This window comes from Pangasianodon hypophthalmus, chromosome 10, assembly GCF_027358585.1.
Source record: "Pangasianodon hypophthalmus isolate fPanHyp1 chromosome 10, fPanHyp1.pri, whole genome shotgun sequence".
Classification (NCBI taxonomy): domain Eukaryota; kingdom Metazoa; phylum Chordata; class Actinopteri; order Siluriformes; family Pangasiidae; genus Pangasianodon; species Pangasianodon hypophthalmus.
In genome coordinates this window covers 19,676,586-19,695,650 of record NC_069719.1, presented here as the reverse complement: position 1 = coordinate 19,695,650, position 19,065 = coordinate 19,676,586, and the positions used below count along the sequence as shown (strand labels likewise).

The following is a 19,065-nucleotide window of genomic DNA, read 5'->3' as shown; positions in this document are numbered from 1 at the left end:
CTAAAAAAAATCTGCACGGTTTCATAACCTGAAAGGCTAGAGACTAAACCTGGTTTGCAGAAGTGCTAATGTGGTCTAGTCTAGCTGGCATAAGGAGAATTAAAAATCTAAGCACATAAACAAAAAAATCATTATTTTTGTGAAGCTGCTTTGTGACAATGTCAATTGTTAAATGTGCTATACAAATAAAATAATTGAGTTGAATTAAACAATAATCAATAAATCTGAATTTGTGATCATGCTTTATTTGGATAGTCCGCATAATTTTGTTCCCTTTGCCATCAGTTTATTTGCTTAGTCCAGTTTATGACTGTTGATCTTTATTAGATATCAACTTGTCCCTAAACGTGTCACTAGTGCTATCACTACTTTCAGGTCCAGCTCTTGTGCACTCTATTAATTAAAAAAACACAGGGTTGAAAATAAACCGATAAACGTTTGTTGACGTAGATAGGCAGGTTCATGACAGTCTATAAATGGTTATCAGAAAATCAGCTTTTATAACTAGGGAAATTAGACACACCCCAACCCTAACTGTACATGTGCCCACACTCTAACACTTAAATCAACTGCAGCTCTGCATTTGCAGATGTGAAATGGCAGGCTCTTATATTTTATGACACAACACCACTTGTCCGTTACATACTAATTAGACTATCAGCACCTATAAGAAAGAGATAAAACCACCACAGTAACAGTTTTCACACTTTGACCATTCAGATTTAATCATGATTTTAATTATCTTGAGAGATTACAGACCAAAGCCATTGGCCCTTTACATTCCCTTTTAATATCATAGTAAATCAAAGTTTTGATGATGTGATGATGTTGTGGCCACTAGTTAGGATTCATATTCCCTTAAGTTACATAATCTGTGGCCCCAGTATATCAGCTTTCTGATAGATTCAAGTTATGAGCAAGATGGTAGCCCTATACCTATAAACTTAGGCACCCAACAGAGGGCGCAAAAGGTGTGCTAAAGCCACACCTTCAGTAATGGATACTCCCGAAGCAAAAGGTGCGCATTGAGAGAAAGGAGATAGGTATGTACTGTCCCCAGAAGCATAGCTAACCTGACTGGGCCAATCTATAAACCATCAGCCAGCTATGGAGTCAAACTGAGGGCTTTAACATTGTTCAAAATAGAAAATATCACAATGATGAAGTTGCAAACAAAGTAAGGTATTGATGTTTTTTTGATGCAATAATTTTGTTTTGTAGTACCATTTTGAAGTGTTTCACTTCTTTGTCTCTGCAAATTTTCCCTTTACTTTTTTGTTTCCAGCTCAGTTTTGTCATTTTTTAAGGTGGCATTAGAATGACAGAAGTAAAGCATGAACAGACCAGAAGGTGATTATGACTGTAATTGTTGACTAGCAAAACACATTCATGTTCCAAATCTATCCGAGCACTCGCTCAAAGTCTCACAATTTATCAAACCTGCTGTGAAAAGTATTTAACTGTTCTTGCCATGACATTCCAACAATATTTGTCTTTAAGAACATGCATGGGAACATACCTTATTCAACTTACATACTTTTCACTGTTAAAATGTCAAACATCTGCTTCTGCATCATTTCTAATTCATGTAAAATGTGAGATACGAGTCTTGAATTTATGCAGCTATCAATAGCAGTAAAAACACTAAACTGCAAAACTGTAAAAAGTTCATAAATTCATGTTCACTGCTGAAAGAATGCAGAGATAATGCAGAATTAACAGCTGTGCACATACAATAGGTCAAATGAAATCTATTTGAACATTGTATTATTTTATAAAGATGAACAATCAAGTACTTATTTTTTGTTAGACGATGACTAGCTGAATTGACATTTTCATCTGTTCTTGATTATTCTGATTGGTTGTATATAAATAAATCACACTGGTATCTTCATATGTTGGATACTGTTTGTCACAGAGCTTTTAGCTTCCTTACAAACTGTGGAGCTCTTGCACATCACTCCTCTCTGCGCTCATTCAACCTGAAGCCTTAGATATTACTAAGTTTTTATTTATTAGGCAAAATTAAAAAGGCTGACATATTACTCATCTTCCAATTTTACAATTTTAAGTGTCATAATTAATGAAAAAATACATTTGCCCTTTTTCAACTGGGAAAATCTTTTGTAAAATTGTTTGGATTTTAGAAAATCTCAGAGCCTCATTCCTCAGTTTTATTGTTGTTTTCAAGTGGGTTTTCATGTTTGTATGTGACCAAGCAGTTAGGAATTTTGAATGTCACGTTGCATAAGTACAAAAGAATATTCTAAAGATTTAAAGATTCCCCATTAAGAAATGACCATAAAACACATTACTCAAATGTTAAAGTAAAATCTACTGGTTTAAATGTGAACTCTTAATTTTCCTAATGTGAGAATCTTTCGATTTTTTACCTTTTTTTGCGTTAAGAGCATTAGGAGTTTGACTAACTAACAGTGGTATAACCCATAACATAGCTTAAATAGCAGCACTGAGGTGCAGTAGACAGTAGTGTGAGGTGATGGATTATTAAAAGAATGATTTTCATCCTATTGGATAATCCCCCCCCCCCCCCCCCATCTAATCTGAAGGCATGGAAGTTTCAGCTCTTCTGTCCTTCATTTTCCATCGCTGTTATCAGATGTCCATAACTAGAAAAAAATGAACAAAAAAAGTGGCAATCACTAGGCTCAGCTGAACATGAAGATATTACAATACCACTGGTTAGTAAATGTAGATCACTTACAGATGAATAAAGATTATTTGACATGTCAACTGAAGTTAAAAATTTGCTTAGAGCTTCTTAAAAAAAATGTTACTCACGGAGAGGTTGTCTCTTAGCAGCTGTATGATGATGGTGCTGTCTTTAAAAGACTCTTCATTAAGTGAACTGACCTCTGCTGTGGCTTTTTCAAGTACCTGCAAGCAACCACACCCAGTTTACATGGCTGCTCAAAAAAAGTGGGGAAAAAAAAGATGATGGATGTTAATCGTCTGTCTCATTGCTGGGCTGAGTGTACCTCTCTGGCGAGGTTGCAAGCCTCCTTTGGAGAGCCAAGAATCTCGTAATAGAAGACAGAGAAGTTCAGGGCAAGGCCCAGGTGGATGGGGTGTGTTGGCTGCATCTCCGCCTTGCTCAGATTGAATGCCTCTTGGTAGGCTTGCTGAGAGTCATTTATAGCAGCTGGGATGCAAAGAAAGAAAAATCAGTGAACAACTACTCCACAAGAAGGAACACCAAAAGGATAGAAAGATATAATATATTCATTCAGTCATTTTCAGTAACTTTTCAGTAACATGATCAGAATTGCAGTGGATCCAGAGCCCATCCCAGGAATACTGGGTGTGAGGCAGGTACACACCCCAAATGGAACACCAGTCCATCTCAGCACACCACGCACACACACATTCACACCTAGGGGCAATTTAGCATAGCCAAACCACCTACTGGCATGTTTTTTGGAGGTGGGAGGAAACTAGGGAAGTGGGAGGAAACTAGCGAACACTGGGAGAACAACAAAGCAGTAACCCAAGCTCACTATTGAACGAGGGACCCTGGAGCTGTGAGGCAGCAACACTACACACCACACCATCAAGCTGTCCTGATATGATATATGCAAGGTCTATCCATAATATTCCCAGTGAGCACCGACTGGGTAGTGACGTCCAGTCTTAGTTACTGCGCCAATCTGGCTGATTTATCTGGCTGATCTGCTCCCTATAAATACACATATTTTTGTTATTATTCGTGGTAGGTTCATGATCACAATAGCTATCTTTTCTACATGTTTAAAAGCATGTATATATTAGAATCTAGAAATCTAGATATCCAATTAACATAGGCAAAGGGATCTTTTTCACATCCTGGTGTTCATCAATGTTAAATATCCTCTTTTCCTCATAAGGTAGCATTCCTACAGTCCACTTTTTGGAGCCCTATGTCTAAGTTGTTTGGCTAACAATTAAGCAACAGCATGGTCTCACAACCAACACAAGGTGGCCTACTGTGTCCTCACATTGAGGACTGGCAGTATGCATGCATTTTTATAATCATCAGGTTTATTTTCTTACATTTATCATCTTTAGGGGCCACTTCAGCAAGGTATCTGAAGTAGTCTCCCTTCATCTTCAGGTAAAAGACCTTGTTTTCGTAATTTTCAGAATTTGTTATTAGGTATTTACTCAGCAGCTCCTGTAGAAGAGAGACGAAATTATTAGATTAAATGAGAAAAATTGGTACAAAAACTCCATCAAAATTTGAAAAAGACCTAAGAAGCTGAATATTGAGTGTATGAGTAAGATGCAGTTTGACTGTGTTGCCTTTATCACCAGTCACTTCTCACATGGACTATGTAAGTATGAACTACTGCTGTGCTCACGGTGCCTTGTAAGTGGTAAGTTATGAAGACGTCATTTCCGATCTCAGCACAAAACCTCTTTTGTTTGTTCTGTCAGAGCATGTAAAGCTCATAAAATAGCTGCATTAACAGCACTTTTACAGTTACAGGCCTGGGGGCAATTAGTACTGTTCTAGTATAGTGAATTTCAAACATTCATACAACATTTTGGACTGAAATTGCAGTACAGCAACAACAGCGGACAATAGTGAGTAGCGTTAGCAACAAGCTAGCCAGTCAATGTTAGTTATATGAGTGATAATTCTAATGTTGATTATTATCTTCTTGAAATAGCGATTAGTATGGTCAGTGTTATAGAATTAACCAACTACTGAGTCTGTATATTAATGTGTTTAAAGCCGATATTGCTATAAACTAATTTAAAAGTAGAGAAGGAGCACTTTACACTGTTCGCAGTGTGCGTGGCCATGTTGATTTCACTCTGAAGACAGGGAAGGAACTGGTAGTTGAGAAGACTACCCCAAGTTGATGAGTTGAAATTTCAAGTTGAGGGGTCTTGTTGCAACCTCACCTCGAACGCAGCAGTAGTCTTTATCATGTCCTAGCACACTCAACCTTAACTGTATACTAAGAGGGAACCTTTAAATAGGAAACACTGATGTCCATTACTTAGGAGGTACAGACGAATGGTGGCTTCTTTACCATAACCCTTTGTTTATCCTACTAGAGCTCAATGAGGACAAGAACTCGCTGTTCAGAACAGTTCCTCCAAGCAGTAATATGTTCAGTTATCCAGGTCATTTAAACTGCTGCCAATAGTTACTCTAGGGGACTGGATTTGGATTATAACTTTAAAGACTTTAAATATCTGATTTTTAAAGAAGCTAGCTGAAGGGGTAGGCCACATTGTATTGTATTTGTATAATGGATTCAGTTCTTGTGTGGTGTTAAAAGAGAAGGGTTTTCTATCAACCTAAGAGCTTTCAGTATTCATTTCCAGAATGTCTATCTGATATCAGGTAATATTGCATGAACTGTTGAATGGATCACTTTATTACTCAATATCTAGCAAAGTATCTGCGAAATAAAGACCACTCAAGATATAAGCTTGAATCCAAAACCTACACAATCCTGTTTTCATCCCATGCCTTGCCAAACAGTATTGCTTACCAGTACATCATTGCAGATATCTCGGAGTTCACGCTCCACTTTCTCCCGGTATTCTTTGACCACCTCAGGCTTCTTGTCACTCTCTTCAGGATTGTTCTCAATGTTGGATATGACCCGCCAGGCCAACCTGCGTGTGCCCACCACATTCTTGTAGGCAACAGACAGCAAGTTCCTTTCCTCATTAGAGAGATCGTGGCCAGTCTTGGTCACCTCCCTCATACAAGCCACCATATCTTCATAACGCTCAGCTTGCTCAGCCAATTTGGCCTTTTGGACAAAGTCTGCTCTTTCCATTCTGGGTCTGTTTTATGGGTGTTTTTATGGAAACCAAAAAAAGAAAGAAGCTCTCTACGGAGCACAACAATGAAACAAAATTTTGGGGAATTTTGTTTTAAGACTAATCAAGTGGCTGCAGTGGACACAGTTCTTCCTCAATCTTCAAAGAAGCTGAGGGGGAAAGAAAGAGGTTTCATTAGTAACGCTGAACATCAGCTTAATTCACGGCATACATGTTCAATATACATGCTTGTTTCAATTTACTTACATTACAAACTTATTTTATCAAATGATAAACATTCTCCATTTATATACTTCTGCACTGATTAATTCTATTTTTTAAATGAAAAATCCATCCTGAATGACTTGCATATTAATCTTTATCATTAACATGTGATCCTCCATGGTCTCCAAGTTTTAGTGTGTCATGAAATTCTGAGTTGCTCTAGTTTCACTTTGGTTTTCTATATTACCCACAATGCTGTTCGACTACCTGCTGGTAGTGCTTCCAATAGGATTTAGCCCTTGCTTCATCTCTATCTAAAGAGACTGATGCAGCAGTGCTTTAGTACTTTAGTTTGCCCAGCTCTCCAACCTCCTCATCTGTGCACAAAGCTTCAACTTTCATGCTGATACCACTATCAATACCACTGTGCTTGTAATCTTGCAGATCACTAACTAGCTAGAGTCGAGTCTCTTCCATAACTCAGCACAACCGTGCCATGTAGCTGCACTACATCCTGGATCTTTGAGTCGGACATTTGCGGTCTATACTATCTCCATGCTGGATTTCTCATTAATATAACATTCACAGGAACACATTCACACTATCATCGGGTGATCGCCAGGTCAAATCCTGACAATGGCACAGCCATCTTTGGCTGGAAGCCAAGGGAGCAAAATTGGCTGTGCCCTCCAGGTAGGGGGGTCTCTATTCCATGTCAATCACAAAAACTAGCCACTAGAATCTGTGAGCCCATGTATTCATTTGTACTAGATCAGATAGATTTATGATCTAAATCTATATCCAGATTTCTGTCAGTGCTATATAATTAAAATTGAATTGAATTGAATGTGTGTGGAAGAAGTCAGATAGTGCTTTCCTCCGAGTGTGTTACGCTGCCTGTGATGTAGCATGAGCAGCAGTTCAAAACGATGCAGTAGGCTGGCTTCACGTGTCTCAGAGGAAGCACATGCTAGCCTTAACTCTCTCTGATTGGTAGCTGTTGTATGATTTAGAAGAGTTGGCTGGTGGGTGGGAATTGACAGCTGACCAAATTGGGGAGAAAATTAAGAAAAAGACATTGAACGTCACTGAAGATTGGTGAGTAAGAAAAGTAGTTCTTGCTTCTTTGTCTTTAGGAGCTACCAGTGTTTCACTGAGCTTTATGTTTGAGATAGGTGAAATGTTTTCTCCTATTAAAGGCCATTGTAACTGTGCTCGCAATGTCCCCATGTGACATCATAGCAACACACAATTGTAACCTCTCATAGGAATAAAAAGATTACAGCAACATGCTAAGAAATATTGCAATGAAAACAATTGCAATGAAAACAAGGTGAAGATTTCCTTTAAGTATTAACACAGAAAAATTAAGAAATGAACACCTAGAAGAGCAAAAATTTACACTGAACAATCAGGCTGTGTATTTGCATACCCTCAGTAGCTCAGTAACTGGCACAAAAGGACACTTTGAATCAACAGATACAGACCAATATAGCTGCAAAACTTTTACAAGTTGAATCAGCCATCTATTTTCTGTACCACTTATCCTACACGGAGTTGTGGGAAGCCTGGAGCCTATCCTGGGAGACTCAGGGCAGTAGGTGGGGGACACTCTGGATGGGGTGTCAACCCAACACAGAGCACAACCATACACACACACACACACTCACACTCACACACCATGGACAATTTAGAGACTCCAATCAGCCTACAACGCATGTCTTTGGACTGGGAAGGAAGCCAGAGTACCCGGAAGAAACCCCTGAAGCATGGGAGAGCATACAAACTCCACGCACACAGGGCGGAGGCAGGAATCGAGCCCCAAGCCCTGGAAGTGCGAGGCAAGTGTGCTAACCACTAAGCCACCGTAACTCCCCCACCCCCAAGTTGAATCAGTGAAACATTATATATTAAGAATCAAAGAGCAGAACAGTCTATACAGTCTGATTAACTATTCACACCTTTCATTCAGAGTGCATGTAGTGTTGCACAAGGAATCTGCATTTCCACACTAAATAACAGCAGTTTCTATAGGGTTCTACAGACATATTAAGATTGAACATAAAGTCTGATGCGGAAAGAAAGAAAGAAGGAAAGAAGGAAGGAATGTGGTGATTTTAGGTGGCCACACCTGTGAGTCGAGTTCTTAGACACTTTCCTGCCACACCTAATCAATCTGCTGGCAAACTAAAAGTGTGTGAAGTGCAGCATGGTGAGGAGGAAGAAGCATTCCTGACTTTCTTTTTTATTTATTATTATTTTTTTTTTTACACATGTTTTAAAACATTTCTATCTTTGTAAAAGAGGAAAGTCTGTTTAAAAAAAATAAGCATTTGAAATTCTGTAAATAAATAGGAAAGTGTGGCTTGTTTAGAAATTAAGTTATTTCCCTAAAATTTCCTGTTAGAAAACACCTACATAAGCAAGTCATGCATGCATGATAAACAGACCTCACCTGAGATATGAACGCTCCTCTTTACACCTGAGCAGCTGAGAGAATGAGGCATACATTCCTCATCGGAAAGCACTTCTGTATGGTATAACCACGCCCACGACGTCCTCCTCCAATCAGAGCGCAGGACCGCGCCTGTTCTCTTGGCACCGTTTACCAAATTCGTCCATTAGATTCTGAGCGCGCGCGCGGCCGGGTTAAATCGGCTAAAGCTGATTGCCATGGTGACGTCGCATCCTCTCTCCAGCATCTGGAACATCATGAAGAGACCCAGTCCAGTATGTCCTGTTTCCTACAGACAGCAGAGTGTATGATGGGAATGCTGTGCCTGCTAGCACACTGGGCCACTAAGCTCTTGCAGTGCACTTTGGGATTTTATGAGTGCACTGGATATTCTTTACTAGAAAAGGGCACAACGTCCAAAATAGTGCATTGTATAGTAGATAGGGTCTGATTTCAGACTTAACACAGAATCAGTTGTAGGTGGGATACTTGCTAATTTAGTTATTGACTTTTAAGATGGATTTCCTTGTATATCTATCTATCTATATATATATATATATATATATATATATATATATATATATATATATATATATGCATGCATGGTAAACGGACTACACCTTAGATATGAACACTCCTCTTCAGACCTGAACAAATATATATATATATATATATATATATATATATATATATATATATATATATATATATATATATATATATATATATAGTCCTTTTGTATTTAATGTGTTTGTTTGTGTGTCTGTCCTTCTTGTGAGTTTTCTCTCTTGGATAGTCTTTACTAGAAAAAGGGAAAGGGCACAACGTCCAAAATAGTGCATTGTATAGTAAATAGGGTATGATTTCAGACTTAACACAGAATCAGTTGTAGTTGGCATACTTGCTAATTTATTTATTGACTTTTAAGATGGATTTCCTTGTGGAGATAGATAGATAGATAGATATGCATGCATGCATGATAAACAGACCACACCTCAGATATAAACGCTCCTCTTCAGAGCTGAACGGGTATATATATATATATATGTATATGGGAATATGTGTTTTTTTGCGTGTTTGTCCTTCTTGTTCATGGTTTTTCACCAATTGGAGCATTCTTTCAGCTCTTCCAATCACAGGGGTTATATGTGGGATCTGCTCATTTCGAGGGCTCTACAAAATGCAACTATTAGCATGCATTTGAGAACAGTTATTTATGAAGATCATGCAAAAAAATACAGCAAATATAAAATGGCCTTTATTATCTTTCAGTAAACTTGTGTGTAAATATATTCGTAGGCCAAACCGAGTTAAAATATTCCCCTAAACAGTGAAAGAGTGCCACCTCAGCATGGTTTGTATTAATCTTCCAGTAATACAGCTCAGCCAGTTATACTGCAGCATTTGTTTTGTGCTAACTGAGTGGCTAGTCTTCTTTGTCTTAATTTTTGGATTTCTTTGGGATTGCTTTGTTTTAAGTCATTAATATTATCAAATTTTAAAATCATTTTTCACATTTGTGCATGCAATTGAAATAAATGACTGAAACTTAACACTGTAATCCGTATATAAAAATGCTATGCTAATTATACGACCCAAGCAAATTATACAATTTGAAGTCCAGCAATCAAGGTTTACATCCATTAATGAGTCTCCTTATATATAAATTATATCAACTCAGGAGCACTCGTAGGATACAAACGTTTTTCCAAACTAACCGTATGGCACAGGAAAGCCACATTTCTTGTGTGCATGCTCCTGCAAATGATTTACAAATACATTTGTTTGTATGCAGTTTGTTAAATGAGGCCCATTGTGTGGAAGGCATATTCAGAAATAATAATAAAACTATATAAAAAAAATGAAACATACTCAGAGCTAGGCATTACAGCTCCATCAAAATTTCAATATTGACCCATATTTCATTCCAACACTTCTGAGTAACCAAAGATCTGATAAAAGAATCTGAAAACATAAAGCACTGGGTAGTGATGGCATTTCTGGAACATGAAAAAAATAGAGGGGAGATATTAACATAAAGTGACAAATCCAGTTTGTCTGGGTTTCCTGTTGTCAGATTCACTGAATCATTGTTAAAGCCCAGTTCAAAAAAGAGGTGTGGAAAGCCACAAATGTTTAAAAAGAGGACAATGGTGATGCTGTCTTGACCACCCTGTAAAGCAAAGAGTAGCATACTCAGATCTGTATTATAAAAGTATATGAACTGCTTGTATTTTAAGACAGACTTGCATCGTTTGGATTTAACAGATGTACTCCCTTTTGGGGAATCAAAATGTTTTACTGTTGGGCGTGACAGGATGCGTAGTAGGCTTTCTGTAGTAGTAAGTGTTTAATAGCCTGATCTTGTCCGAACATGTAGTTCTTCATGTCAGTGCACAATAACTCTCTGAAGTGGTGGTATATGAGACAACACAGAGAGAGACTGTAGTCTCATCCAGACACACACACCCTTAATGCTGTGTGCGAAAGTTGATTTTTAGATGTAACACCATTTTATAGGGTGTTGTTGTTAAATCAGTGTAGCCAGTTTAATCACACTCTTTTGACGTCATTAGCATATATGCTTTAATATAAAAAATGGTTTCCGGTTTCCTTTCAGTGTCCAAAAACATGGCAGTAGGTGGATTGGCTACGTTAAATTGCCCCTAGGTGTGAATTCTCCCACCTTGTGCCTGGTGTTCTTGGGATAGGCTGTAACAGGCATGACCAGGATAAAGCGGTTAATGAAGATGAATGAATGAATAACTGAATACACTTGGAATTTAAGGGGTCAAAGCTGATATTTCTATAGGCTACATCAGCATGTTAGCACTGAGAAAGAACCATGTCAGCTCTTACATAGCTGCAGAGGCTCAGTCATCGAGTCATCCGCGTGTATATGTGTGTGTTGGAAGGTAGAAATATTACTGTGGCTCTTCTAAGTGAATCATCTCTCAGCACATGACAACTTTAATACATATATTATGAAGAAAATATGATACTCCATTGGATTTCCTCACTCACGCATATCAGTTTTTACTTCTAAATCCAGGATGTAATTTCATCTTATCTATTCAATGTGTACCAGTGACTTCATCATCATAGTGTTGCAGAGAGATTCTGTCAACGTTTATGAAGTTTATTTTGGTGTCTTTTATTAAATCTATCAAGGAGTGCCATTATTTAAAATACAGTCAATAAATTCAAGGCAGTGGTCTAAAATTTTACTGGACTAATGAGCTTCTTATTGCGGACACAAAAGTTTTTCTACTATAAGAAACGTTATATGTGGGTTTGAGGATTTAAACGAATGACATTGTCCTTCATGATGTGTGTGTGTGTGTGTGTGTGTGTGTGGGAGTGAGGGGACAGTAAATGCTCACTTTGCCTTTTCACTAATGTGAAATGAAACACATTTACAGTGAGCATAATTTGTTGTAAGCTCTCTGCTTGTCTGCCCCCACAGTTTCCTCATGTGTGTGTGTTTTTTTTTTCTTTTACATGCCTGTGTTTTGGCAAACTAAGCAAAAAGAGTGATTGATTTATTGCATTAAACATGTTAGAACACATTTCGCTCATATTGGTAAATTTGACATTGTTCTGCTGTTTGCCTATTTTGCTTTTATTCCCTGTTAAGTTAATTCTGAAATTATGTGTGTGCAAGCTGGGTCACTGTGGGTGTGTGTGGTGGGTTTGGTTGTATTGTTGTTTCTAGTCAGTTGGCTTAACCCTAGTCTTATGATGTCTTGCTAGCCAATTGCATCTTTTCAAACTGATTCCCATGGTGTGTCACTGGGCAGTGTAACACACTTTTATGAAAGCGTTATCTGCTATAATAGTATATAATAGTAGACATGCCATAATATAATAGTAGACATGATTGTAGGTTTGATTCTGTGGTGAAGCAAAGTGCAAATATTGTGACTAACAGACATTTTAAATGAAATGAGATAATGATTTATGTCAAACCTTAATATGAAATCAAGGGTGTGTCTGCCCTAGTGATTGGGTCCTGTCCCCTACTGAGTCTAATATGTACACGGAGCATTTTTTATCTGACAATTACAGCTTTTTCTACTGTATCTTTCTTAAATAAACAAACACAGTAGATTAAATCCGTGATCAGTTAGATTATTATATTATAATTTACACATTTTAGATGTAAGAGCTCAAATATTTAGTAGTTTTAGCTTCAAATCAAAGGTGCAGACTGTGTACTTGGTATGATTTAATATTAATTAGATTAATAAAACAACCATTCTGGGATGTTCTGCATTTTTGTTTATGTTTAGCTAGGGAACAGATACAGTCTCAATGTGGTGTAACTTGAGCAATGCCTCAAGGCAGCTAGCATACAATCAGATTAGCATTTTTGTCTGCTGCCTCTCTGTCTGTAATAAGATTTTGAGTTATATTACAGTTACACCTTCCCGAATGGGATGTACAGTATAACATCCTGCCCTAAAGGCTTCACTAGTTTCCCATATCGTAGAAGAGAGTCTCCTATAACCAGAGCACTTTCAGCAGGCTTCTTAGTGGGCGTTTTGCTGTTAGACACACAAAAATCTGAGGGGAGTGGTGCTCCTGCGGACAAGCCTTAGCGTTAGCATCAGCTTTGTGACTGTGCTGCTGAGTCGTCATCCATTTCCCAATTTTGAGAGCTCTAATGGCAGAGACGAGGGCTCACAGTGTACACCTAAGACATCTAGACATTCGTCTCTGATGTCTGGATGTGGACCATTATTGGCATTATTTTCTCCATCAGAATGGCTACTAATCTACACTTTTCACAAGTAAAACTATGACTAATGATGGAAGAAGACTAGATACATCTTTCTAGATACTTCTTAGAACATCTTTCACCCAATACAGTGAATAGGGCCAAGGTTATCCATGATGAAATACTGAGGATGTTTATTGTCACTTACTTATTTTGTCACTTACTTAGGGATTTCAGGATCAAAAAGAAACTTTGAAAAAAATTAGTTGCACGTGAAAAAGTAAATAATGAAAATGCAGCAGCTACTAAAGAATGTAAAGAAGAAAAATGGGGATAAATGGGGCAGGGGGGTGGAATGGGGAAAAAAGTGGAAAATAAAAATGTGGAAAGGTCTAAACTCTGAAACAGCTAGTCTCTCCTGAAAAATGGATTTGAAAACAGGAACTGTGTCAGGACAAATGTCACTGGATAAACGTGTCTGCTAAACAAACATGTATAAATGAAAGCAGTGGATGCAATGCATGTAGGACTGGGAGCATGTTCATGGGAATATGTTTGTCCAATCCTATTTGCATGACTTTAACGTGTTACACCAATAAATATAAAAATACTCTCATGCATTCGTATGCAAAAATAGACCTCTTTAACTTTTCCTGATCACAGTTCACTTGCCTTTTTTGCCAATACTGATTTACACTGCTTAATCAACTCTGATCTGTGACACTAACACTGACTTCTCATTTGAAAAGATGAATGTACGAACATTTGAATTTTAACACAAGCTGTTATTTCTTTTACGTAGATACACGCATCAATGTGTTGTAACAGACTAGCCGTGAGAATGGCCACACGAGAGTATTCACGTCATACTGAACTGAATTCTAATCTTTAGTAATCCAAGCAACTGTTAGCAAAAGGCAGTGCGTATCAAAAAAGCAGATAGCATTGCATATGAAAATCTCATCTTCGTCATTTACTGCTAGCTATGTGCTTACCAGGAAAGGCCAGAGAAGATAAGAGATTGACAGCATGGAAAGCTAAACAAATGGCATAGATAATACAAATGTGTCAGACAGAATATCAACATCACACATATAATTATCTTGCTAATGACTCATGGCTTGTTGTATGATGGAAGTGTTCTGTCTATAAGATCATCTTTAGTTTTAGAGAATGGGTTTGAATCATATTTTCATCTTATAATTATCTTACGGTAAAACTATGAAACCCTGATTAGAAGTGTGTGCCATTGAATTTTGTGCCAATGGCATTTAATGGCATTTCTTGCCATTAAACCCATTTAATTTGATATTAGTTAGTAAATGTTCAGACAAGCTCTTCCCATGACTCATGATTATGCAGTCCGGGCATGTCAGTGTGCAGCTAATTGTGTGAAAGTAGCCTTTCTGTTTCAGATCATTCTGCCAGATCATTATGTTAGTTAAATAGTATATATAACAACTGCCTAATACAGAGAACTGAGAACTGTACAGATGGAAATAGCTGATTTCTGTAAGAGTACTGATAGTTATCATTGTCAATGCAGAGTGGAATTGAACAAACACGGGTTCTGATATACTGATAAGAAACAGGTCCAGGATCAGATTTTCTATGTCTGTTATGATCTTACGCAATGTGAGCTAAAGCTGCCACACTAAATGTGAAGCAGCTTTCCTGCTCTGAGATGCTTAAGGGATATTGTAACCGAGAACGTAAGAAGATCCAGGAGTATGGATGTAACTGAATATGAATACACTATGTGGAATGAACAGATAATGTGTTCTAAACAGATATAACAGATATGAATAGGAGGGTAGCAGGCAGGCTTTGTTTTTTTGTTTTTTTTTTTGGTCACAGGGTTCACAGGGTGTCTGACTGAACCAGAATTCACAGACCATGCTGACAGTGCTGGCACCTCTGGTGTTTAAGCCATGCACACTTCGGGTTTAATTCAGAATATAGATACAGATAGTGGCTTTGCGTCACACCCCTATCCAGGAGGTACGTGACCTCATATCCTCTTATCTATTGTTATGGTAACGTTGTACAGGTTGTCTCAATGTCTCCTTCCCCTTCTCTCACTCTCTCTCTCCTTTTCTGTTACCCCTTATCCAAATCTCAATCCCCCACACACCCAATTCCCATGGCTTTTTAACCTGATTTACATAAAACACACACACACACACACACACACAGGGGATTGTAATGAGAGCAGAGGAAGGCACTTAACATGCAAAAATAAAGGTAAACAACTAGAGTACAAGCTTTGGAATGACCTGAATTATACAAACTGTGAATAATACAAGCAAAAACCTCTAAATGAGAGCCTGGAGAATGAAGGATGAGACTGCAAGTGGTTCATTAAACCCAGGATTTACTGAATATTTAACATCTTAATTCCCATTTTGACGCCTAATGATTCAGCGACATGGTCCCTAACATATATAATATGAACTATACCCAAATCTTTGTCATTGTGTAAGACATAATCTTCATGAATTCTTACAGTAGTATGTCATTCTTTTTGGCTGAGAGCATTGCTTTCCAATGAAAATTTTGTCACTTGGTTTGGAGGAAGTGAGGCACATTTTTGGGCGTGTTTTGTTATTGACAACTTCTTGGTTGTAGTCCATAGGGAGTGAGTCAGTGGGGTTCTGGGCAAGCCCAGCCTGGCTGTTTAAAAACCATTCTTTATCACATCAGCTGGAACAAGCACTGACTTCACTGTGGCTTACACACGTTTTAGGGTGTGACTGAGAACTGTAGGGCACTCAAATATCAGCCTTAGCATGGAAAGACTCATGTCTTTCACTCATATTTCATTGTATTATCTTCTCTGGTTGAATTATAGAGAAAACTGCATCCTTTATAAATCAAAAATAAGGAGTACTGGTTCAGACATGCCACATCCATAACGCAAAACTTTCACATCCATAATGCCAGTATTTCTTAAAGATGTACTCCCAAAACAAGAAATATTTTCAAATCTCTTTCTCTCTTTCAATATTATACACATGCCGCCTTATGTGATGGTATAGTCTCCCAAAAAAGTTTGTCCATTTGACATCACATCCACATCACTGATAAATTGCTATGTATTTGAAACATGTAAATTAATACATGCCTTTTTTTTTAAACATGTATCTGCATTTTCCTCAAGAGCTTAAATAATAACATAAGCAAAATGACTCAGTGGTCTTAAGCTTGTCTCTGCTGTGAAACATTTTGTTACCCAGTACCACAGTGAGTGCAAATGTCACATCCATAATGCTGGAATTGCTCTGTAATGCTGTTTTCCGTTCCGTCTCATTTCAGATCCTGTACATGTACAGTCCTGTGTGTAAGTAGTCTAATAAGTAGCAGAAAAAGCATTCTGATCTGTGTCTTGAGTAAACAGCTCAGTGAAATGAGGTAACTAGTATACTTTGACTAGTCATCCAGTTTGACTTTTAATCTCTCAAAGTGGAGACCGGAGATCTCAGGGGTCAGTGATGTATAGCCAGGATATAAACAGAATTATCTGGCATTCACACTAACTGGTTTAATTCTTCATCTAAATCCCACTAACTAAAAAACAAGCAGGAGTAACATTAGCATGAATCTACCTGTAATTTTAATAAACTAGAAAAAATTGATACAAACAGTGGGTGAAAAGTTCAAAAATAAAATAAAAATCTCTAATGGCGCCAATAAGATGTTGCGCATTTTGCAAATACATTTGGCATCTGTTCATGTGTCCTCTCATCCCAACTTTTTTTTTTCTTTCCTTTCGTCCTCAGAGGGAGCAGCTAAGATCTGATTAAGGAAATCAAAGAAGGACAACAAGTGAGTGCATGTAATGAAATTAGAAGCACCTCCTGTCTGCTGATCAAATTCCAGACCTGCACTCCAGAGCACAATTATCAGTTTAAACGATCGGATAAATTCAGTTTGTTTTCAAAGATTAACAAAAGATGTATCCTGGTCACGACAGGAGATGGATCAGAAACATTAATGTGGGCTGTTGAAACATTTCATTCATTCGTTCGTTTGTGCGTTCGTTCGTTCGTTCATTCGTTCTTTCATTCATTTGTTTGTTCTTTTGTTTGTTTGACTTTGTGCATTTTAAACCTTTGTATAAGCCACTGAATAATGTGAATCTTTATACTTTGAATCTTTTTGTACAATATCATTATTTTGTAGACATTATTAATATTATTATTATTATTGTTCTGCCTACTATATGGTATATTCCCATGTACTGAAGAATTATGGCTATTCTTGATCACTGCATCATGTTATTACGTGGTTATATCATAAATTAAATGACAAGTTAAAGAATTTTCATAGCATGTTGTATGTATTGCACTTTACTATCTGAGCATTATCACTCTACAGTTATGTAGAATTGATTCTGTGTTATACTAGTGCATTGATATGGAGTCAAACTGATTTCTCCCACCTTGCGTCCAGTGTTACCAGTATGGCTCTGGACCCTTTCCACGATAAAGTGTTTACTGAAGATGAATGAATGAATGATCAGTTAGGACACAAGATTTTTTTTATATGTAATGAGAGTTTTGAAACTTATTACCTTGATTTCTTAATCCTAGTTTTTAAATGCTTATGTATGTTTATATCTGTTACTTGCTTTGCTGAGTTGTCTATAGGGGCAGGCAGAAAAAATCCACGTTCACAACTCAGTACATTATAATTCTGTTGCAGTTACCTCGTTTGAGTGACCAATGACTTTCTAAAACCTGTTGCTATTAGACAGATATAAGCAGATGCTCTATTGATTTACTCACCTTTCCTGCACAATCATGGGGCAGAGTGTTCACTGCCCCATTTATCTCCATAGAGTTATTACTGCACCACATGATCAGAAAATTAGAACAGCAACAAGCGCTAATAAAGGGCAGAAATCATGCTGCCCCATTGCTTTATATGAATGTTTTCAGTGGAGTAGCAGTGGACAAGACAGTTAACCCTGACCAGGTTGCCATGTTCACAGTGTTTACACCAAATTGGGCTAGTTTAAAAATACTCTGTGGTCACCATGATCTTGTTCATCCACCAGAACATTAATTCATTAATGATGTTGAGTGAGAAGGCTTGGCATGCAGTCTGCGTCCCATCCCAAAGGTTTTTAATGGAGTTGAGGTCAGGGCTCTGTACAGGCCACTCAAATTCTTCCTCTCCAAACTTGGCAAACTAGGTCTTAATGGCGCTCGCTTTGTGCACAGGGGCATTGTCATGCTGGAACAGGTTTGGGCCCCTTAGATCCAGTGAAGACAAATCTTAATGCTACAGCATACAAAAACATATTTCCTATACAGTTGTGTGCTTCCAGCTTTGTGGCAACGTATGATGTGATGGTGTCCATAGAATTTTGGTCATTTGATTAAAGGCAACCATGGAGATTACTGAGAACAATTTAAAAATTATTTTCTCAGGGATGAAATTGCATTTATTTTAAATATTCTTTATGGGGGTCAGTAATTATATATTCTTTATGGAGGTCAAAATACTATAATTTAAACATTGCTTATGATTTTTGTCAAAGGAAATATAAGTAGTTATTGTATTTGCTTAAATGGAAAGCATTACGTGTAATGTTTATTTTATACTATCATTTTTGCCTAATTTCCTGTAAAATGGCAATAATGCTATAGTGCAGTTGTGATGAAGGTATATGCTGCCCCCTAGAGGTCAATTAACAGCATCACAGATTATCCAGGTTAAATTAGCATACTAACTTCTAAGCATTCATTTGTAATTTTTTTTTTTTAAATCAGTTTCTAAATATATTACTTGGTTTATCTTATTCACCATTAGCCTATTCAAAACAGTTTATGCAAATGAGCATACTGAGATTAGCATCCCCAGTGCATTGATTTAG

At 37.5% G+C, this 19,065-nt stretch overlaps 1 protein-coding gene and 1 long non-coding RNA gene across 3 annotated transcripts; one reads left to right on the top strand and one right to left on the bottom strand.

Annotated features, from left to right (window-relative positions):
- Window positions 1-1,349: 1,349 nt before the first annotated feature.
- Window positions 1,350-8,595, bottom strand: ywhaqb (tyrosine 3-monooxygenase/tryptophan 5-monooxygenase activation protein, theta polypeptide b). 2 transcript variants are annotated; one of them, XM_034308097.2, is made up of 6 exons: window positions 8,465-8,595; window positions 5,508-5,954; window positions 4,051-4,171; window positions 3,000-3,163; window positions 2,803-2,898; window positions 1,350-2,630 (listed from the first exon to the last, which is right to left on the bottom strand). In XM_034308097.2, exons 2-6 carry the CDS (start codon window positions 5,799-5,801, stop codon window positions 2,598-2,600), a joined length of 708 nt encoding a protein of 235 aa, XP_034163988.1. In that variant the 5' UTR covers window positions 5,802-5,954; window positions 8,465-8,595; the 3' UTR covers window positions 1,350-2,597. The 2 variants fall into 2 exon arrangements, with proteins under 2 accessions (XP_034163988.1, XP_034163989.1); XM_034308098.2 differs by having other exon boundaries at window positions 8,460-8,575.
- LOC113538592 (uncharacterized) lies at window positions 8,570-17,360 on the top strand. Its single transcript, XR_003403864.3, has 3 exons — window positions 8,570-8,739; window positions 16,500-16,524; window positions 16,964-17,360. It is a non-coding gene; the product is annotated as an uncharacterized LOC113538592 (long non-coding RNA).
- The last annotated feature ends 1,705 nt before the right edge of the window (window positions 17,361-19,065 follow it).